This window comes from Vigna unguiculata, chromosome 11 (genome assembly GCF_004118075.2).
Source record: "Vigna unguiculata cultivar IT97K-499-35 chromosome 11, ASM411807v1, whole genome shotgun sequence".
In the NCBI taxonomy this organism is placed as follows: Eukaryota; Viridiplantae; Streptophyta; class Magnoliopsida; order Fabales; family Fabaceae; genus Vigna; species Vigna unguiculata.
In genome coordinates this window covers 29,993,530-30,011,880 of record NC_040289.1, presented here as the reverse complement: position 1 = coordinate 30,011,880, position 18,351 = coordinate 29,993,530, and the positions used below count along the sequence as shown (strand labels likewise).

At 31.6% G+C, this 18,351-nt stretch overlaps 2 protein-coding genes across 5 annotated transcripts; one reads left to right on the top strand and one right to left on the bottom strand.

Annotated features, from left to right (window-relative positions):
• Positions 1 to 2,382: 2,382 nt before the first annotated feature.
• LOC114168408 (probable pectate lyase 4) lies at positions 2,383 to 3,876 on the top strand. The gene is made up of 4 exons (XM_028053204.1): positions 2,383 to 2,838; positions 2,957 to 3,312; positions 3,400 to 3,535; positions 3,652 to 3,876. The coding sequence occupies exons 1-4, from the start codon at positions 2,383 to 2,385 to the stop codon at positions 3,874 to 3,876; spliced, it is 1,173 nt and encodes a 390-aa protein (XP_027909005.1).
• A 7,736-nt stretch (positions 3,877 to 11,612) lies between these two features.
• LOC114170373 (dihydroorotase, mitochondrial) lies at positions 11,613 to 17,091 on the bottom strand. Of its 4 annotated transcripts, none has more exons than XM_028055849.1 (9): positions 16,841 to 17,091; positions 16,021 to 16,110; positions 15,316 to 15,438; positions 14,345 to 14,526; positions 13,823 to 13,959; positions 13,235 to 13,400; positions 13,035 to 13,151; positions 12,407 to 12,567; positions 11,613 to 12,067 (listed from the first exon to the last, which is right to left on the bottom strand). In XM_028055849.1, the coding sequence occupies exons 3-9, from the start codon at positions 15,396 to 15,398 to the stop codon at positions 11,873 to 11,875; spliced, it is 1,041 nt and encodes a 346-aa protein (XP_027911650.1). In that variant the 5' UTR covers positions 15,399 to 15,438; positions 16,021 to 16,110; positions 16,841 to 17,091; the 3' UTR covers positions 11,613 to 11,872. The 4 variants fall into 4 exon arrangements, with proteins under 4 accessions (XP_027911650.1, XP_027911651.1, XP_027911649.1 ...); XM_028055850.1 differs by lacking the exon at positions 16,841 to 17,091 and adding an exon at positions 16,183 to 16,813; XM_028055848.1 differs by lacking the exon at positions 16,021 to 16,110 and having other exon boundaries at positions 16,841 to 17,090.
• Positions 17,092 to 18,351: the final 1,260 nt, after the last annotated feature.

Below are 18,351 nucleotides of genomic sequence, written 5' to 3'. Positions count from 1 at the left end.
CCCACACTAATAAAAAAATGTAGAAAAGATTTTGATCCAAGCATGTGTACATGGAAGATGACACAAATATCATGACTTTGTATAGACTTTCAAAGTTATAGTTATGCATCCAGTTAGAATTATATATATATATATATATATATATATATATATATATATATATATATATATATTGTTTATCAATTTTTTTAATATTCCGTTCATAGTTCCTTTTTAAAATAACTTGTTTGTTGTGAAGGTTTGACTCTAGAAATAATTTAATTTTTCAAAGTCCTTCTCATATATTATATGATAAATACAATCATATTGCAAGATAATTAGTAATCATATAACAAGTTTAGTAAGTATTTTATCATAACAATCATTGTTTCTCCTTAATTAATAATTTAACATAACGATAATTTTTTCCTAATAATTACAAGAAAGTTGTCATTAGAAAAAAAAAATTTATAAATGTTCCTTGTATCATATAAGAGATGATAAAGTTGTGTAATTGACCGGATAAATGATCTCATGATCTGGCATGAAAAAACTTCTTGAAAATTGTTTTCTTCACAATAATAAATTCACGTAATTACTTTGGAATTCTTAATAGTTTTGCATGGGAAAGCTTCTATCATAATAGTGTATCATAATAGTGTAGAATATGATCATTGATATATGTACATTAATCTTTTTATTATGCTTTATCAATGTATGATTTTCTTCTGGCGGACATATTATCTTTGCAAATTGCTTTGTAGTATACTTATAATATTAATGTCTTCTAGACATTGTGTTATGGTCATAGTGTCTAATCTTCATTTAAGCTTACAATGTATTTGGTTCATTTAAATATGCAGTTCATCTTACACTTTTTTTTTGTAATGTCTTCTAGTGTTTTATGTAACATACACCACTGCAGCAAAAACTTTTTATGTGAAAAAAAAAAGTTTTCTATGTCGATTTCAGAATCAGCATAAAAAGTTCACACCCTATTAAGTCATCATAAAATCAAAATCCAATTTTTGCACTAATAATAGCATTACTAAAAATTCTCATATTACATGAAAATTTTCTTATAAATTTGTTGAAAAAATTTATAAGAAAAAACTTTTTCTTACTATTTTTTGTAAAAATTTTAATTGACAGCTAATTCCTTCGTGGGTAATTATTTTCTACAAAAATATAAAATTCGCAAGTATTTCTTACAAAATTTGTTGCGAAAAGTGTTTTATACAAAATATTTTGCAAAAAAAAATGTTCTTTTCGTAACAAAATTTATATGTATTTCCTACAAAAAGTATTTCAAAACAAAGGAAATATGTGTTTTTTTAGTAGTGTAGTCTATATGTTTAACTCTTTGTGTAATATTGTTTAAACTTTATGTAGTATCTACCCATTCCTACTTTTTATAGACTAATTGGATATTTTGTGTGTTCATCTTGCTCTTCTTGATAATAGTTTTAATTATGACCAAATCTTATTATTATTATTATTTATTATCATAAAAATCATGAATCATTTTAGACAATATATATTCATTGATAAATAATTAGACTATACATTATTGAGCTTTACATCTTTTAAAGTTGTTCAATTCACTAACGTTATTTTATGTAGGTTCATTTGTTATGTTTGACAAATTATTTGTCTATGGGATTTAGTATTGTTTGTACTAAATAAAATTTAGTTTAATTTTTTAATTTTATTTTGGAACATAAACAATAGTTGTATTCATCATAAAAGTGAATATATTCATATGAAATATAAGGACAAAATGCAGATAAATAAAAGTGGGTAACCTAATAGTGTCTCGATTGCAAGATGGAACAATAGGCCCAACAAATAATAAATTTCACTAGGATAAACTCTAACTCATGACTTTGATATCATGATAAGAAGTAAACTTTAAGCCTAACTCAATCTTACAAAACATGCTTATAAAGTGATATTTGCATCCACTTATGTATTGGATATTGATCTTATCTCTAGTCGATGTGAGATTTCTAACATAACTTAACCCTACAAAATCAACTTATAAGATGAAGTTTGCACCCACTTATATACCATAAGTTTATCTTATATCTAGTTGATTTAACAATTAATGTAAGGCGATACCTGAATTTCTAAATTTACTTCGATGGTTGCGAAAATTTAGGTAATTGTTACAACTTAAGGTTAACATTCAAAATTAATTAAGAAAACATAGTTACTTATTTTTATTAACAGTTTTTGTGTACTAAGGAATACCCATTGACATAGCTTGCGGAAACAACTTAAACGAACTTTTAAGATAAATTTTTCTATATAATCACTTTTCATATTACATTTTTTTTTTCAAATTATACTATCAAACATTCTCTCTTTTCTTCTATATTTTTGTTATAAGTATCCTTTACGATGATATCTTACAATATCAATTTTAATTATTGGCATTTTTCTTTAGCTGTTGTTGTTGTTGTCTTCATCCCAAACCTTGGTGTTGCAAAACAATCTAAAATAGATGGATTGAAAATGAATGTGATTAATCGATGTTGGAGATTGAATCCTGAATGGAGGATGAACCGACCTCAACTAGCAACATGTTCTATTGGCTACACTGGTAAGATGACAAACAACACTGGTAAAGACCTCGTCCATTATAAAGTTATGGACCCTAGTGATGATCCTATAAGCCCTAAACCTGGTACCTTGAGGTATGGAGCTTCTGTAATTCAACATAAAGTGTGGATCACATTCCAAAAAGACATGCATATTAAACTCAAAAGACCCCTTCTAATTAGTAGTTTTACAACCATTGATGGTCGAGGCGTTAATATTGACATTGCTGAAAATGCATGTTTAATGATCTTTAAGGTAATCAGTAACTAAATTCTTGTGATAAAATTTGTATGCACTCACATCTTTTCAAATTTTGTTTATAAAAGTTAACACTTTTTGAACAACTTCATTTATTTATTTATTTTAATTTTAGGCCACAAATGTAATCATCCATAACATTCGGCTTCATCATTGCAAGCCTCAAGCTCCAGGAGTTGTGATGGGACCAGAAGGAAAGGTGATTCCCTTGGGTCATGTAGATGGAGATGCAATAAGATTGGTTACTGCTTCAAAGATTTGGATTGATCATAATACACTTTATAATTGCCAAGATGGCTTACTTGATGTAACACGGGGTTCAACTGATGTGACTATATCTAATAATTGGTTTAGAAACCAAGACAAAGTTATGCTTCTTGGACATGATGATGGTTATATAAGAGACCAAAACATGAAGGTTACCGTTGTATACAACCATTTTGGACCTAATTGTAATCAACGCATGCCCAGGTAATTAATTATTCAATTAGTACATAATATACACAAATTTAAATAAATTTCACAATTTTATACTTCCTCGTGAATAAAAAATGTTAGGATTCGTCATGGGTATGCACATGTAGTTAACAATCTTTACTTAGGATGGGTGCAATATGCCATTGGTGGAAGTATGAGACCTAGTCTCAAAAGTGAAGCTAATCTCTTTATAGCACCAACAAAAGGAAGTAAGGAGGTTAGCAATTTTAACTTTTCCATTTCAACTACTTAATATTCAATTAAAAACACATCACAAAAGTTGGATATGTATGTCACTTTACTAATCTTTTATTATTAATTTAATTTGCAAAGGTAACATGGAGAAAAAATAGTCATGCAGATGGAGATGCATGGGAGTTTTATTCAGTGAAAGACGCATTTGAGAATGGAGCTTCTTTCACAATGACAAAAGGAGGGCAGGTGCCAAAACCAAACTATAATGAGGAACAACGTTTTAATGTTGTTAATGTCAAGTATGTGAGATTATTAACTCGTTCATCAGGTGTATTACGATGCACTAAAACAGGTCTATGTTAATAAGTAAAAGCATCTTAATGATAATTTGGCATTAAGTAGAATTTTAGTACATTAAATAATGAGAAATTCATTCCTCCTTAAATGTATTAAAATTGTATTATATCATAAATTTATTTTTTTTCATGAATGTATGACACATTCCTTTCTTATCTATTTTAGTAGAAATAATTTTAGAAAGAGGCATAATAATGACCCTTAACTTCTTATATTTTTTTCATTATTCATTGATAACATTGAGAGTAATTAATTAAAGAATTCTGATGATAAACAATTATGGTTAAAATAATATATATATATATATATATATATATATATATATATATATATATGAAATTTACAATTTCTAAGAAGACCTTTAAAGAATAAAATCATAAATTAAATTTGCATAATTGTTATTACCAAATAAAAGTTATTTAGCCACTTAAAAAACGCAGTCTCAAATTGTGACTGAAATAGCCATCGATTTACATATGTCTCAAATTAACCACCGAAATAGCGATTAAATGACTTGTTAATGATATTAGTCGTATAGCGATTGAAATAACAACCAATAATATTAGTAGCTTTACCGGAATGCTTTCTATTTTTACTAATGATAATTAAAGTTCCATTTAGTTCATCCAGAGGATAATTAAAGTTCCCTTTGGTCTCCCAAACGACTTATTATCAGTTTTATAACCTGTTATATCAAACAAAATTAATAATCATTTTTGTGTTTTCTAATATTTTGGGGTTTTCTATTTTTATGACAATTTACTATACTAAATTTTTAGTAAATTTGTAATTGATTTTTTTTAATGTACTATATACTTTTATTATTTATCCAATTTATTGGTCGAAGAGAATTGTCTTTGAACAGAAGTTGGGATATTTTGCAATACGATAAGCACAATACAACTACATCTCGATTGTTAGAGGAGGAAGCAAATACTGGACAGGTTCTTCATTTTTCCTTTATCATAAAAAATCCTTTCCTTTTTCTCTCTTGACATATCCTCTTGTGCACATCAAGGTTGCGCCAAGGATAATAGCCTTGTTAACATTGTTTAAGCTTTGTCTTAATTGATTTTATTTAAAATAAATGAAGGATGCTAGTATGTCTTATTTTGGTGAAACTATCAAGTAAAACGCTAAGCACCCATATTCCTAATCCAACCTATATTTATATAATACATTCAAATTGTACAATTTATTAGAAAGAAATTATAATACGTAATCATGTGTTATTTAAATACTAATTTAGATCATGATGGTCTTGACCCACTAAGTAAAACACAAGCACCCGTATTCCTAATCCAACCTATATTTATATAATACATTCAAATTTTACAATTTATTAGAAAGAAATTATAATACTTAATCATGCGCTATTTAAATTCTATTTTAGATCATGATGGTCTTGAACCATCTAATAATTTTTTGTTTTAGCCTTTAAAAACTACATTGTTTATTGTCTTTAAAAACTTTCGCCAGCTAATCTTGAACGCATTGTTTGCTATCTTTAAAAATCTTTACAAGCTGCATGAGTATCATTTTGTTGTTTTACTTGTATGTTGTAAGTCTTTCCTAATCTTAGTTGAGAGATTTTGAATGAGAAATGAACATACTTAGACTATAGGATAAGTAGCATGCCTGTTTATGCCATAGAGGTTGACAAGGGCACCATTGTCCTTCACAATCTTCTTCTAACCACCCTCTCCCTTGTATGATTCCCTTGATAAGTAATTAATTTTTTTTTGTAGTCATGCCAATAGATAAATCATGGATTTCTAAACCCCGAAACACCATTGCATATGCAAATGTGTTGAACATTTTTTTGGATTTTGCTTTTGAACATGGCAATGGTCTTGTCATTAAGTGTCCATGTTCAAAATGTGGATTCAGAAAATGGCAAACTAGGGATGTAGCTCAAGAACACTTTGTTGACATGTGAAGCCAAGGTGGTGTGTCTCATGAAGATTTGATGAAGCTTTTTGAACTACTTAGAAGCCATTACCATTAGAATCAAGCCTACATTGATGAAGATAAGGAGATTTGATGGTATTAATGTTGGTCAAGTCTGGAACGTGTGTTCTCCACATGGATAAATCATTAAGAAAGAGTATTTGATGTTTGTAATTCACATTGTAGACCTTGTAGCATTAATTTGATGTATTTGGTCTTTATTGTGTTTTTTAATCTGTTGAATGATTTTTCAACAGGTTAAAATGTGTCTTTTAATCTGTTTAATGGTCTTTCAACAAGTTAAAAGGTTAGCTGCAATAGTCTAAAATTGTGACTTATTCAATCAGTTGATTTATTTTTTAATCGACTGATTTCACTTAAGTCAAGTGAAATCAACCGAATGATTTGGAAATCAACCTGTTGAATTTCATAACAGTTTGACTATAAGTGCTGTAATTTTCAAAAGAGAGGCAACTTGATCATTTTTTAGCACGAAACTGTTCTAGAAACTTGGGAAATCTCTCTCTCTCTTTTGTAATCATTCAGACTGCAGCTGTTGAAGATTGATCTTGGATCAATTCTTGGAGCTTTTGGCTTGTGTTTGAAGCTTGGAGAAGGTGGTTTGTGGTAGGCAGGGATCTCCAAGCTTCAATATTTGCTTCAATAGAGAAGAAAAAGGAAAGGATTTTTTATGATAAAGGGAAAAATGAAGAACCTATACAGTATTTGCTTCCTCCTCTAACAATCGAGATGTAGTTGTATTGTGCTAATTGTATTGCAGAATATCCCAACTTTTATTCAAAGACAATTCTCTTCGATCAATAAATTGGATAAATAATTAAAGTATGTAGTACATTAAAAAAAATCAATTACAAATTTACTAAACATTTAGTATAGTAAATTGTCGTAAAAACAGAAAACCCTAAAATATTAGAAGACATAAAAATGATTATTAATTTTGTTTGATATAACAGGTTATAAAACCGATAACAAGTCATTTGGGAGACTAAAGGGAACTTTAATTATCATCTGAATGAACTAAATGGAACTTTAATTATCATTAGTAAAAATAGAAAGCATTCCAACAAATTAAACACACTCTGAGCTATTGAACGTTCAAGGAGACTGGTTAAACTTTGTGATCAGGTTACAGTTGGAAGTTTACTTAAAAATGTATGTGACAAACTCAACATAATTCAATAACACAAAATCAAGTTGAATCAATGGTTTCAACATCATACAAAAAAGCTCAAGAATAAACTAGGAAAAGTTAATGTTGCAAAAGCTCATATAAGAGTACTAAATAGTTAATTTACAAAGACAAGTATTTTCTAATTTTGAGCAACCAATGGTACAATAGTTTTTCCTCATTGTTGATTCCTTCAATTTTCATATTGTTTTTTCTGCCACTTGAAAGTATTAAATCAGCAAGTAATAAAAAAAATAAAGGGAGCTATTCTTTGGTATCACCTACATAAAACCAAGTCTCGTAAGGGAGACATTAACAGACCTCATTAACGAAAAAAGGTGTGAAAAAAATAAGACCAAAATATACGAACAAATGGAATGAGAACATGAAAAATATATATTTTAATTCTAAGCAATTGATGTTACAAGATCATTTAATCACATAAAGAATTAGGAAAATCCTCACAAATAGGATGAGTCGATCCTGAAGGGTACGAGTGAATCACAAAAACCAGTGCAGACAAAAAGTGGTGAGACAGTCTCAAAATCATCTATGCCACAACAACGAATATTTCCTTCCCATAATTAAAACTCTAAATCGAACAAGGTTGGAACTTGTGGGCACGAGGTTGGTTAATAACATGAATCTATTAAATGGATTGACACAATTGGATTGTAATACCTACTGATAAACTAGGTTCCATGTCTTTGAAACATTTAATAACTCATATGATGTTATAGTCAGATAAATCATCTCTGCACCTAAAATCATTTAATTACATGTAATTTTTAATGGGTTGGATGCAATTGAAAAAATATGCAATTGATAGAAGAAGTAACAATGGAAGATTAAAAAAAAAAGAGAAATATACCCTAGTATGCCAATTTCCTCTTTGGCATCTCTCTGTACATCGTCAACATCACTTTCCTTGCTGACTGAGATTTGTGAAACAACACAAATTGAATTAGAAAAACAGAACTAGAGTGGCTTGAGAGAAAGGAAGACCGAAGTGGGTTGAGAGAGAGGAAGACCAGATTACTCACTGACTTCAAAGACACAAATCAGAATCAGCACTCTCTTTTTCAAAATAATGGGTTTAACTCCAAACTACTCGTAGACTTACGATTAAGCCAAAATACTAAACAATGATCGGTTTTGCCTTTAATCCAAAATGATGAAGCTTTAAAGGGCGATATCTTTGTGTTCAACTCCAGACTGAGAGGCAACTCTAAGATGTTAACCTACCACCACACAAAAATCAAAATGCACCTCCAAAATGAAAACCCTAAATCAATTTTTTTTATCTTACCAATACTAGACGAAGCCGAAAATTGGTTGAACTAGGATGCCGAAGAATGTCGAATGTGATTTGAGAATATGAAGAAAAGCCAAAATGCGGAAAAGTCGAAATGAAGGAGACGTCAAAATGTGGAAATGCTTAATTGAAAATTAAGAGGGAATTAGTGCTCGGGAAGCTACATTTATTAAAGGACGTAAGTTCAAACTGCCATATTTTACATGTAAAATATTGCAGTTCAATAAATGTCATATTATATTGTAAAAAGTGACAGTTTTAAATAACCACCACATTAAAACTGCCACAATTTACATGATTTTTTGTAGTGTCACTTAATAAAAAACCTTATGTTAATAAGAAACTTTTTTATTTATATTATATTTTGATGAATATATTGTTTATTTTTTATATTATATTGCTTCTTTTTGGATCTCTTCCTCTCATATCATGTATCTTAAATCTGCTTAGTTTTATTCTATGTTTACATTATGCTTTTTTTTTATTTCAACAAAAGAAGTGTAGCTGAAACAAGTATTAATTTTTTCTTTTAAAACATGACACAATGAAAACAAAATTGGTAATCTTAAAGTGCAGATGCTATTAGTAAACTTGTGACAACCTAGCACACTTTCCCTCAATTAACGGAAAAAGTCATAAGATGAACTTGTTTATAGCAGTTGTGCATCTACAATAGAGGTGAGTTTTTAACTTATTAGGTTGGCATTCACCTTATTCATGCTTAATTTACAATTTATTGTGATTTGAAGATTTTTTTATTTGTATGTCATATCATTACAATTTGGATTTAATGTTTTAGTTTCATTTAATATGGAGTATTTTATAACATGTAATAGAAGATTACATGTTAGTTCATTAATCATATTGAATATGTCATTTGTTGCGGTCGATCTGCATTGATATAAATCCTCAAAGGTAAAAAGTGGATGTATAAAAGATTGGATGGTAATAAACATCTAACAGATGAATTTAGAAAAGGAGTGTATAAGTTCCTACAACAAGTTATTGGTCAAGAAAAGTTAGTAGAACAAGGTGAAATATTAATATGTCATTTTTGTAAGTGTAAGTGTAAACTTTTCAAGTACGCGGATCATGTTGGGTTGGATCTTTACCATAGATACTCATGCCTAATTATTATTCATGGACAAATCATGGTGAAGAATTGTCATGACTTACCTAATAGATGTTAGGAGTTCAAATTATCGAACTTGTGAGCAAATGAAAGAATTAGGTTTATATATATATATATATATATATATATATATATATATATTATTTTGACATGTTTTTAATAAAACTGTGATAGCAGTTGTTTTTTCTCTTTTTTTTTCTCCATTCATCAACCATACTTTACGTTCTTTTCTCTCTTCATTCCACTTTCCTTTCAATAAATTTAAATTTATTTTGTATGTTAATTTAATGACATTACATATTTAAAAATGTTTAATGACATTACATATTTAAAAATGCATGGCGGTATACTATTCAAAATTTATAATATCTAAGAACTTAAGAATAAAATTTTAAATTAAATTTTACATATATAAAAAGCGTGAAATAAAATTACAAGGATTCAAAAACATAAGACATATATGTCATTGCCATTATAAAGCTATTTAAATTTTGTTGTAAAACTAATTTCAACATAAGGTAAAGTTTCCACGATTAATTTCACATGGAAGCCAAAATGAAAGACTAGAGTTTTTCCAACTGAAGAATTGTGCGCCACTTTTTCTTTTTTAGCTTTGGACGTTTCAAAGTCTTTGGGAAAGACTTCAAATTATTTTAGTAGTATTTGTGCTTTTTCTACTTCATTCTTCCACACTAAACAGAAATGAAGAATGCATTATAAAATTATTCTATTCACAACAATAAATTTATGTAGAATCATTCCTACCTATACAAGAAGATTTTAAATAGCTAACATTTTCACTATAGAGCTTCCTCATGGCAAAATCTTACGAACAGGCACGAAATGATTGATATTCATTTACTAATTTAAGGGTGTTGTAAATAGCAAATTATTAAGAAAAAATATTATTGATATCTCCATAGTAAATTTAAGGGTATGTCATTTTTTTCTATGCTGAAATTGTCACTTCATTTATCACATTCAGAACAAAAAGTGTTTACTTAAGCATATTCCCAAGAGCAAAATTACTAATGATAAAATCAAGAATAATATTTTCTAACATGGCTTCTCTGGTAGATAAAATTGTTAAAGCATTAATATTCTTGTGACACTAAAGATCTTAAATCAGTTCTTATAAATTTTAACTTTGAAAATATCCTTTTATATTGATATTACATTAACAAGCACAGTTAGTAGGATCCTATAAGCAATTAAAACATGTGGATAACAAACCCAACTAAAGAATGTCAATAGATATAATTAACTCATCAAGCTAACTCATTTTTAATACTTTCAATTCAAAAAAAATATATCATCTAGATTAACATTGGATAACAGTATACAAGGAAAGATAGTGAACATTATCACAACATTTTCTTAATTCATTATCTTCAAATAAATATTTTCTTACATTTATGTTATTATTAACATTGACATTTAAAAAAAAAACATAGAATTAGAACAACAGGAGACACAACATAGCAAAATTAGAAGATAGGAATAATTCCACATTTTTTTCACACACAGACCCCACTTAATTTTGTTCAATCTTTCCAATATTTTCTTCTCTACTTAACTACCTTCTTCCTCTCATTTCACTTCCCTTCCTATCACTCACATTCCCTGCTATCATACCAAAAGAACCGTAAGTCTATCTGCATAATTTTTCTCTCTGTTTTCTTTCTCTCAACATTTTCCAAAAAATTGGAATAGTTGGTCAGATATCACATTTGAAAAAAATAATAAAGTTGATAAATAACGGGGTTTTGCTTTAAGATTGAGAGGGAATATCAATACGAAGGAAGAGTTCTTTGGGGGAACATTTTCTAGCACCCCTTTTATACTTATTTGGAAAACTTCTAAAGGTTTAATCATGACACTATTTGGTAGGGTCAAGATTATGTAGATTTGTCCATCCTCCAACTATATGTATACAAAAATATTGTAGTTGGAGTTGCAGTCTACATTATTCATGTAAATAAAAATATCGTTAAAATGAAATAGCACTGGTCAAATATTAAAATAGAAATGAGAAATAAAAGTCTTTTGAAACAAGTTATGAAATTTGGTGTCCCAGTAGGGACTATTGGCCTGGGGGCGCTTTGGATCATATAGACATCCAAAGATCCATAAAGACAAAATAGAAACAAGGCAAATCTGGAAAATTTAAGCAGCGTTTATTTGTAAAATCCGAACAACCAAATTGCCTAATCAAAGTTCTGAATATTACCAAAATTCCCAGTTCAACAACCAATAATTTATGAATCACAGTCAGTGCTTTGATTTATAGTGAAACTTACCTGACCCTGACCAAGAAAATGGAAATGATAACAGTCTGTAAAATAAACACAGAACTGACTGATAAGACTAGAACAAGATTACTGAAGGATACCGAACTTTGAAATAGACATGCAAGTCAACAAGGCAATGCCTCCCATTCAAGGATTTCACCAGCAGACATGGGAACAATGTCTCCAAATGGAAATGACAAATAATCTGGTACTTTCCAAGGAGCTTTCCTCAGTTTAATCTTTGACTTATTTCTAGGGAGGCCATAGAAGTCAGGTCCATTGAAGCTTGTAAAAGCCTCCAGCTTATCAAGTGCACCGGCCTAAAATTGCAACAATTTCACAAAGAATTGTAAGACTTAAATCCAAAAACTTTCACAAATCATGCAAAATATGATAACCATACCACATACTCATAATATATATTACCATACAAACACGTGAGAAATTCATGTGAAAATTTGTGATGCATTATCAGATATCATCACCTCTCTAACATACTGTATTACTTGTTTTGCAAACTATAGAAATCATATTTTCGCTTCCAATCACAAAGTTTCATTTCTAACTATTCTCACAAACTCTGCATATTACAATTGAATGATACAAAAATCACCCTTCTGAAATCTACCCAGATGCACATTAGTGAAATGAAGTGCTACCTCTTCAAAAACCTTGGCATATATTGATAGAGCTACCAGGGAGTTGTATATCCCAGCACATCCACATGAACATTCCTTTCTCCGCCTATCATGTGGTGCACTATCAGTTCCAAGGAAAAATCGTTTACTTCCACTAGTAACAGCCGAAACAATAGCCTGTCCTAAATAAGAAAAAGAAAACAAAAATGAGCTAAGATGACCAGGATACGTACAGTTTCTTAACATTATCAACGTGATGATCCTTATCCCTAGGGACATTTCCTCAAAACTAACTCACGAATTATTATAGATAAAGACCGAAACGCTTCAATGGTACTGTGTAACACGTACTGTGCTACACTCTGCAATTAAAATTTATGAAGTACAATTGTGTTTCTTGAAAGACCATTCAATGCACTTCAGAACATAATTATCTTTTCCAATCAAATCAAATAGGCTGATTAATTTAATTAACATAGTGTAACACCAAGAAAATTAAAAAAAAAAAAAAAAAAACTCATAATTTAAATTATTTCATCAATCTTCCAAATTCGACTGAATCATTAGTTCAAATTGTAAACTGTGGTATAACACCTGGAAGATGTTGAAATTTATTAGATTGTACATAATGGAAAACAAAGCTACGTACTGTGGATCTCTCTTTTGAGCACTGGAAGACAGTAATTGTGAGGCTGTAAACCACCTTGGAACAAAGCATTACGATTAAGAAGAAGATGTTGCGGTGTTACGGTTGCTGCTACGAAACCTTACAAATATAGCAATTCATGAGAATAATTTTAAAATTAACACAATGATAAATTATCTTTTCCTAGAAATTTAGTTAGCTACCTTCTTTGCAAGACTCTACAAATTTAACAGCATCTGCAGTAGTAATATGCTCCATCACAACCTTCAGCTGTGGAAGCCTTTGAACTAAAGGCTTCAAAATTGTTTCAATAAATACCTTTTCTCGGTCAAAAATATCTACGTCTGAATTTGTAACCTCTCCATGAACCTGTAATGTAAAGTGATAAGTATAACGTAAACTTATAAGTTTTACATATTAAATAAAGGGCAAACATAAAGAATGAAGCATGCCACTAGCCACCACTGACTACCACAAACACCAGCCAGTTCATGGTTAAGTGGACAAGAGTTGGTAGATGTTTTCAAAGGGGACTTGATAAAAAACCGGTATCCAACATAGCACCTAGTACATGCATTCTATTAAATGGTATAAAATAATTCATGAAAAACGTGACATATTAGAAGTGATTTGAATTAAGAAGGCAAACATGGAACATAACAAAGAAATACATTCTTAAGCATCAGTATAAGAACATTAAACATTGACACACACACAATTGGGGTGGGGAAAGAAAATGTAAAGAAATAAACAAAAACAAAAACCACAAACAAAAATAAAATTTAAATTACCAATAATGGTAAATTTTGCTCAACCATTTCCTCGAGAACAGAAAAACAATTTCCAAAAAGATCTGTAACACCGTCTTGGGAATTCGTAGTGGCACCAGCAGGATACAACTTCACACCATACACAAGTCCACTTTTTTCTGTCAATGTAAGTAGCATAATCAAGAATTGTACTATGATAAAAGGGATTGGGAGGAACAAAGCCAGATAGATGACTAAGGAGGGTGCAGTCTAATCAAATGATAAATGAACATATATTATCATGACCTCATGGCCCAGGTTAAAGACATTTGTTACAGGATCAAAGATGATGTGTTAGACAATTGCATGCAACAAATATTATACTGATCAATAAGAAGTAAAAGAAGATGACAGAAACCTCGTTTTAACCAGCTTAAGAACAAAACTTACATACATATAAATATAAATACACACAAATTAAAGTTACGGATAAATGTAAGACTTTTTTCTGTTCATAGGTAATAAATATTTTTTAAAGTAGTGCATCGTGCTAATTAGACTCACTTGCAAGTTTAATCTCATCAGGCGTAGTCAAGTCTGTGAGGTAAAGTGTCATGAGAGGAGTGAAGTTGCTATCTCTAGGTATTGCTTTCAAAATGGACTCTCGATATGTGACAGCGGCAGATGTGGTAGTGATGGGTGGTTTCAAATTTGGCATCACTATAGCCCTTCCAAAATTCTTAGCACTGTAAGAGCAATAGTCTGAATCACTCTTGTGAACTTTAATGTGAATGCAATAAACAAAATGGATGGCATGCTATACAGAAATGTACAGTACAAGACTTTCTCACATTGACCCCAAAAGATTAGGAAAGAGTAAAGTGTCAACAATATCAATAATCTTATCCCACTATGTAAAGTCAGCTAGACAGATCACGCAATGCAAAAGCTAAATTTAAGGATAATATTCAACATGAAATCCCTCTTAATAATTTCCTCCAATGTATTTATTGCTCTCCCTCTGGCCCTTTGAACAGGGCTTAAAACTATGTGATCTATTCTCCTCAGCCTCAAGTGGCATTTGAATGTCCAAACCACCTTTATCAATTTTCTATCATTTTTTCCCCAGTAGGAGTCAAACCAAATCTTCCTATCATTTATGTCACTCCTTTTGTTTTGCCCTTTTAAAGCCCAATATTCACTGTCATAGAGCATAGGTAGTCTAGTCATCTTGCAGTCCAATAAAACTTTCCTTTGAGCTAGAGAGATACTTAACAGCCTCAAATAAACCTCAATGTCTTTCTCCATTTAACCAGCCGTTTTGTATCTTGTGTGTGAAATCACCGATAGCTTTTCTGTTATATGCTATCATTTTGTAATATACTAGATACTGAAATTTAGAAATTTGCACCATGAAAGTTTCTAATTCTTACCTCTACATCATTTCTTGTTTACCTCTTACAATATAGCAAGGCATACCTCCTAAAATAGTACAGTACCATTGTGGGTTATTTTAATAATGCAAGCAAAATGACCTGTGAGGGAGAACAGCTTCAAGAAGAGAACCATCACGAAGGTGAAGATGCCAATCATCAGGTTGTGTAATAGTGAGCTCCATCTTAAAGCTGGTCAACCCTTTTTTATTACAGCCTTAATACCTGTAACAGAAGGGTAAAAAAAAGAGCACTAGTGTAATTAGTGTCAAAGAGAGCAATAAATGACAAAAGGTTTCACCCTTCCAGATAGAGGAGGTGATGATATTACAGTCCAACCCAATACATCTTAAAACCTTCTGCTTGGTTTTCCCAATTTCATAAAAAATATTTGGACAAAACGAAGCAATTCACCTTGAATAGTGCTTGAAAGGCCATGCTGAACAAAATTCAAACAAAGAATGAAACCCAAAGGAAAGTCAAACAATACTAAGAGCTTGGAAAATTAAGAGCCACATCAACAAATAGTCAAACGCAACCTATATAGTTGTAACGAACAGCCAAACACATCGTGCATAGCAACTTGTAAAAGTCAAATGCTCATCAAATCTATTACTTACAAACAAATACCAGGAAAATAACCAACAACAGGAAATAACTTCAACATTGAAATTCATCCTCAGATAAAAATCCAAATAGAATAACACAACCGGCACAATGCAACACACTATAGCAAACAAGCAACCAAACATCACAGATAGAGCAGAGAACGAACTATAAGAAGAATAAAATGGCTGAGCATCGTACTATTCCCGAAACAAATCGTTTCTGTGCCTGAATAGTACACGAAACGAACTTCAGTCGCGTTAATCGTATCCGTACACTAATCGTGCAACTCTGCAAAAACGCTAAAAGATGTTAAATCGTGCAATCCGCACTCCTCATCGTCTTCTTCAAACACAAAAAAACCTTAATCATCTTCTTCTTCACCCAAAGGCTTCTTCAAACCAGACCAACCCCCCACCAAGACTCACAGCCGCACGGTCTCCAACCAGAACCGCCAGCAGCGTCGCCGTCCACCACTGCCAGCCTCACCGGCGTCGCCGCGGCATCCAATCCCTCCCCAGCTCCGGTTCGTCACAGAACAGCACCAACCAAGTCCGCCGCTCCACCTCTGCATCGACCAGCCAAGGCCGCCGCAACGCGCCGCCGGCACGGCTGGCGCCACTCTTCCTCTTCGTTGCGCGAGGGTTTCTCTCTTCCGAGGCTACTTGGCGCTCCGAACCACGCATCCTTCATCGCCGGGAAAGTAATTGACGCAGCCGCCGCGACCTCCGTTCAACTCCGCCAAGGCAAATCGGAGGTGGTTGGCGCCTCCACGAACCTCCTGCCACACTAGCCAGTGCTAGTCTCTCCTTCACTGCCACTCAAACTTGTTTTCCCCCTCTCTCGATTAATTTTAGCATTCAGGTTATCTGGCACTGTGAATGCGAATGCAAAGTATCCAATACAAAGGGGAAGGAAAACACACACTGAAGCAAGAAGTGAAAACGGATAGAACAAAATAGCACTGCCTTGTAATTCAAAACAAAACTAAGAATAAGAGTTATATATGATTTTGGATAACCTGTGCTTTCTGTTCTTCTTGGTGGTGATCTTAGTTTGCTCTGTTGTGATTTCTGGTAACGAAGATGAGAGTTCTGTGTGCGTGGAAGATGATTGGAAATGCTGGTTAATGGTCGAGGGTTATGAATGAAGCTTGTGAAGAGGAAGGTGAAGACAGGAGGTTGATGGAATATTTTGAATGGAGAGCTTAGTGTTGTTGAAAAAGAATATGATTGCTTACAAAAACTTCTGCATCTCTGAATACAGTGTATATAATAACTACTAGCGTTTTTAACCATGCGTTGCACGGGACTTTTAAAAGATAAAAAATATTTTATTATATAAATTTTAATTTCGAAACAATTTCTGGAATATTAAAAACAATTTTGAAACATCAAAGTTACTTCTCGATTCAGAAATACTTATATATGTAATTGAAAATGTATTCTTTTATATCTTTTAGATAGATTATTTGGAAGCAATAGTGTTGGTAAGATGCAAGAAAAGTTGGTAGCCCATTTATTATGAATCTAAATATATGAAAACAATCATCTTTGGAAATAATTCAAATACCCTAATTTTATTTGTCGACATCTGTCCATTCTACAGGTTTTTTTGTAAAAATACATTTGAATATTACTGAAATAACCCAACTTTATTCGTTGACACATGTCTATTTTAAAGGTTTTTTTGTCAATTACTGTGTACATAAGAAGCTTTTTGTGTACCCTTCGTTAGTTACTTGTCTATTTGACTGTTTTACCCTTCCTGTTCAGCTTCCTTTTCATTTTCCTGCCCAAAGTCATTGACATGTGTCTTATATAAAGGACTTTTGGTCTTTATGCTATTCTTTGAAGTTTCCCGCTACAAGGCTGATACAATTTGATTGTGATTGTGCATTTAATCTGTGATTGACGTTGGCCAAGAGAAGATTACCAGTCTTCTTCTCCAGGAAGCCAAGCTATTTCCATTCTTCATTCTTCCACCAAAGGGCATTTTGAAGAGCAGAAGAAAAGCCTTCCTGTTGAAGGTTAGTTCTGCTTCTTCTTCATGAAAGTTTGTATTTTTTGTACTTCTAATGTGTTGAATAGGGTATCATCATGGGTTAGTAGTATTTGAAAGTCAAAAGGTTAAGTTTTTTTAAGTTGTGTTTGTTCTTCTTGGTGGTGTTCTTTATTTATTTTTTATTTGTGCGTTTGGATTTTTGTCCTCTTGGGTGCTTAAGTTTCATTTTTTTTCTTTATTTTTTGTGCTTATTTTTCCATTATCCTGTTTCACAAATCGTTTCATCGGCCGCGACACGGGTTTGTTGTGTTTGCACGTTCCAACGAAAAGGAAAACGACGACAATGAGCAGTGGTGGTTCCTTTCGTGACCGATGATGTTGGAGAGATCGTGGTTCTATGGCAGTAGTGGTCCGAAGGGGGAGAGAAGAAAACCCTATCCGATTAAAATAAGGTTTGGGTTGGCTGTTATGAAAATCCCTTTCTATTTTGTATTTGTGTTTTCTTAGTTTTGGACAATGGTGTTTGGT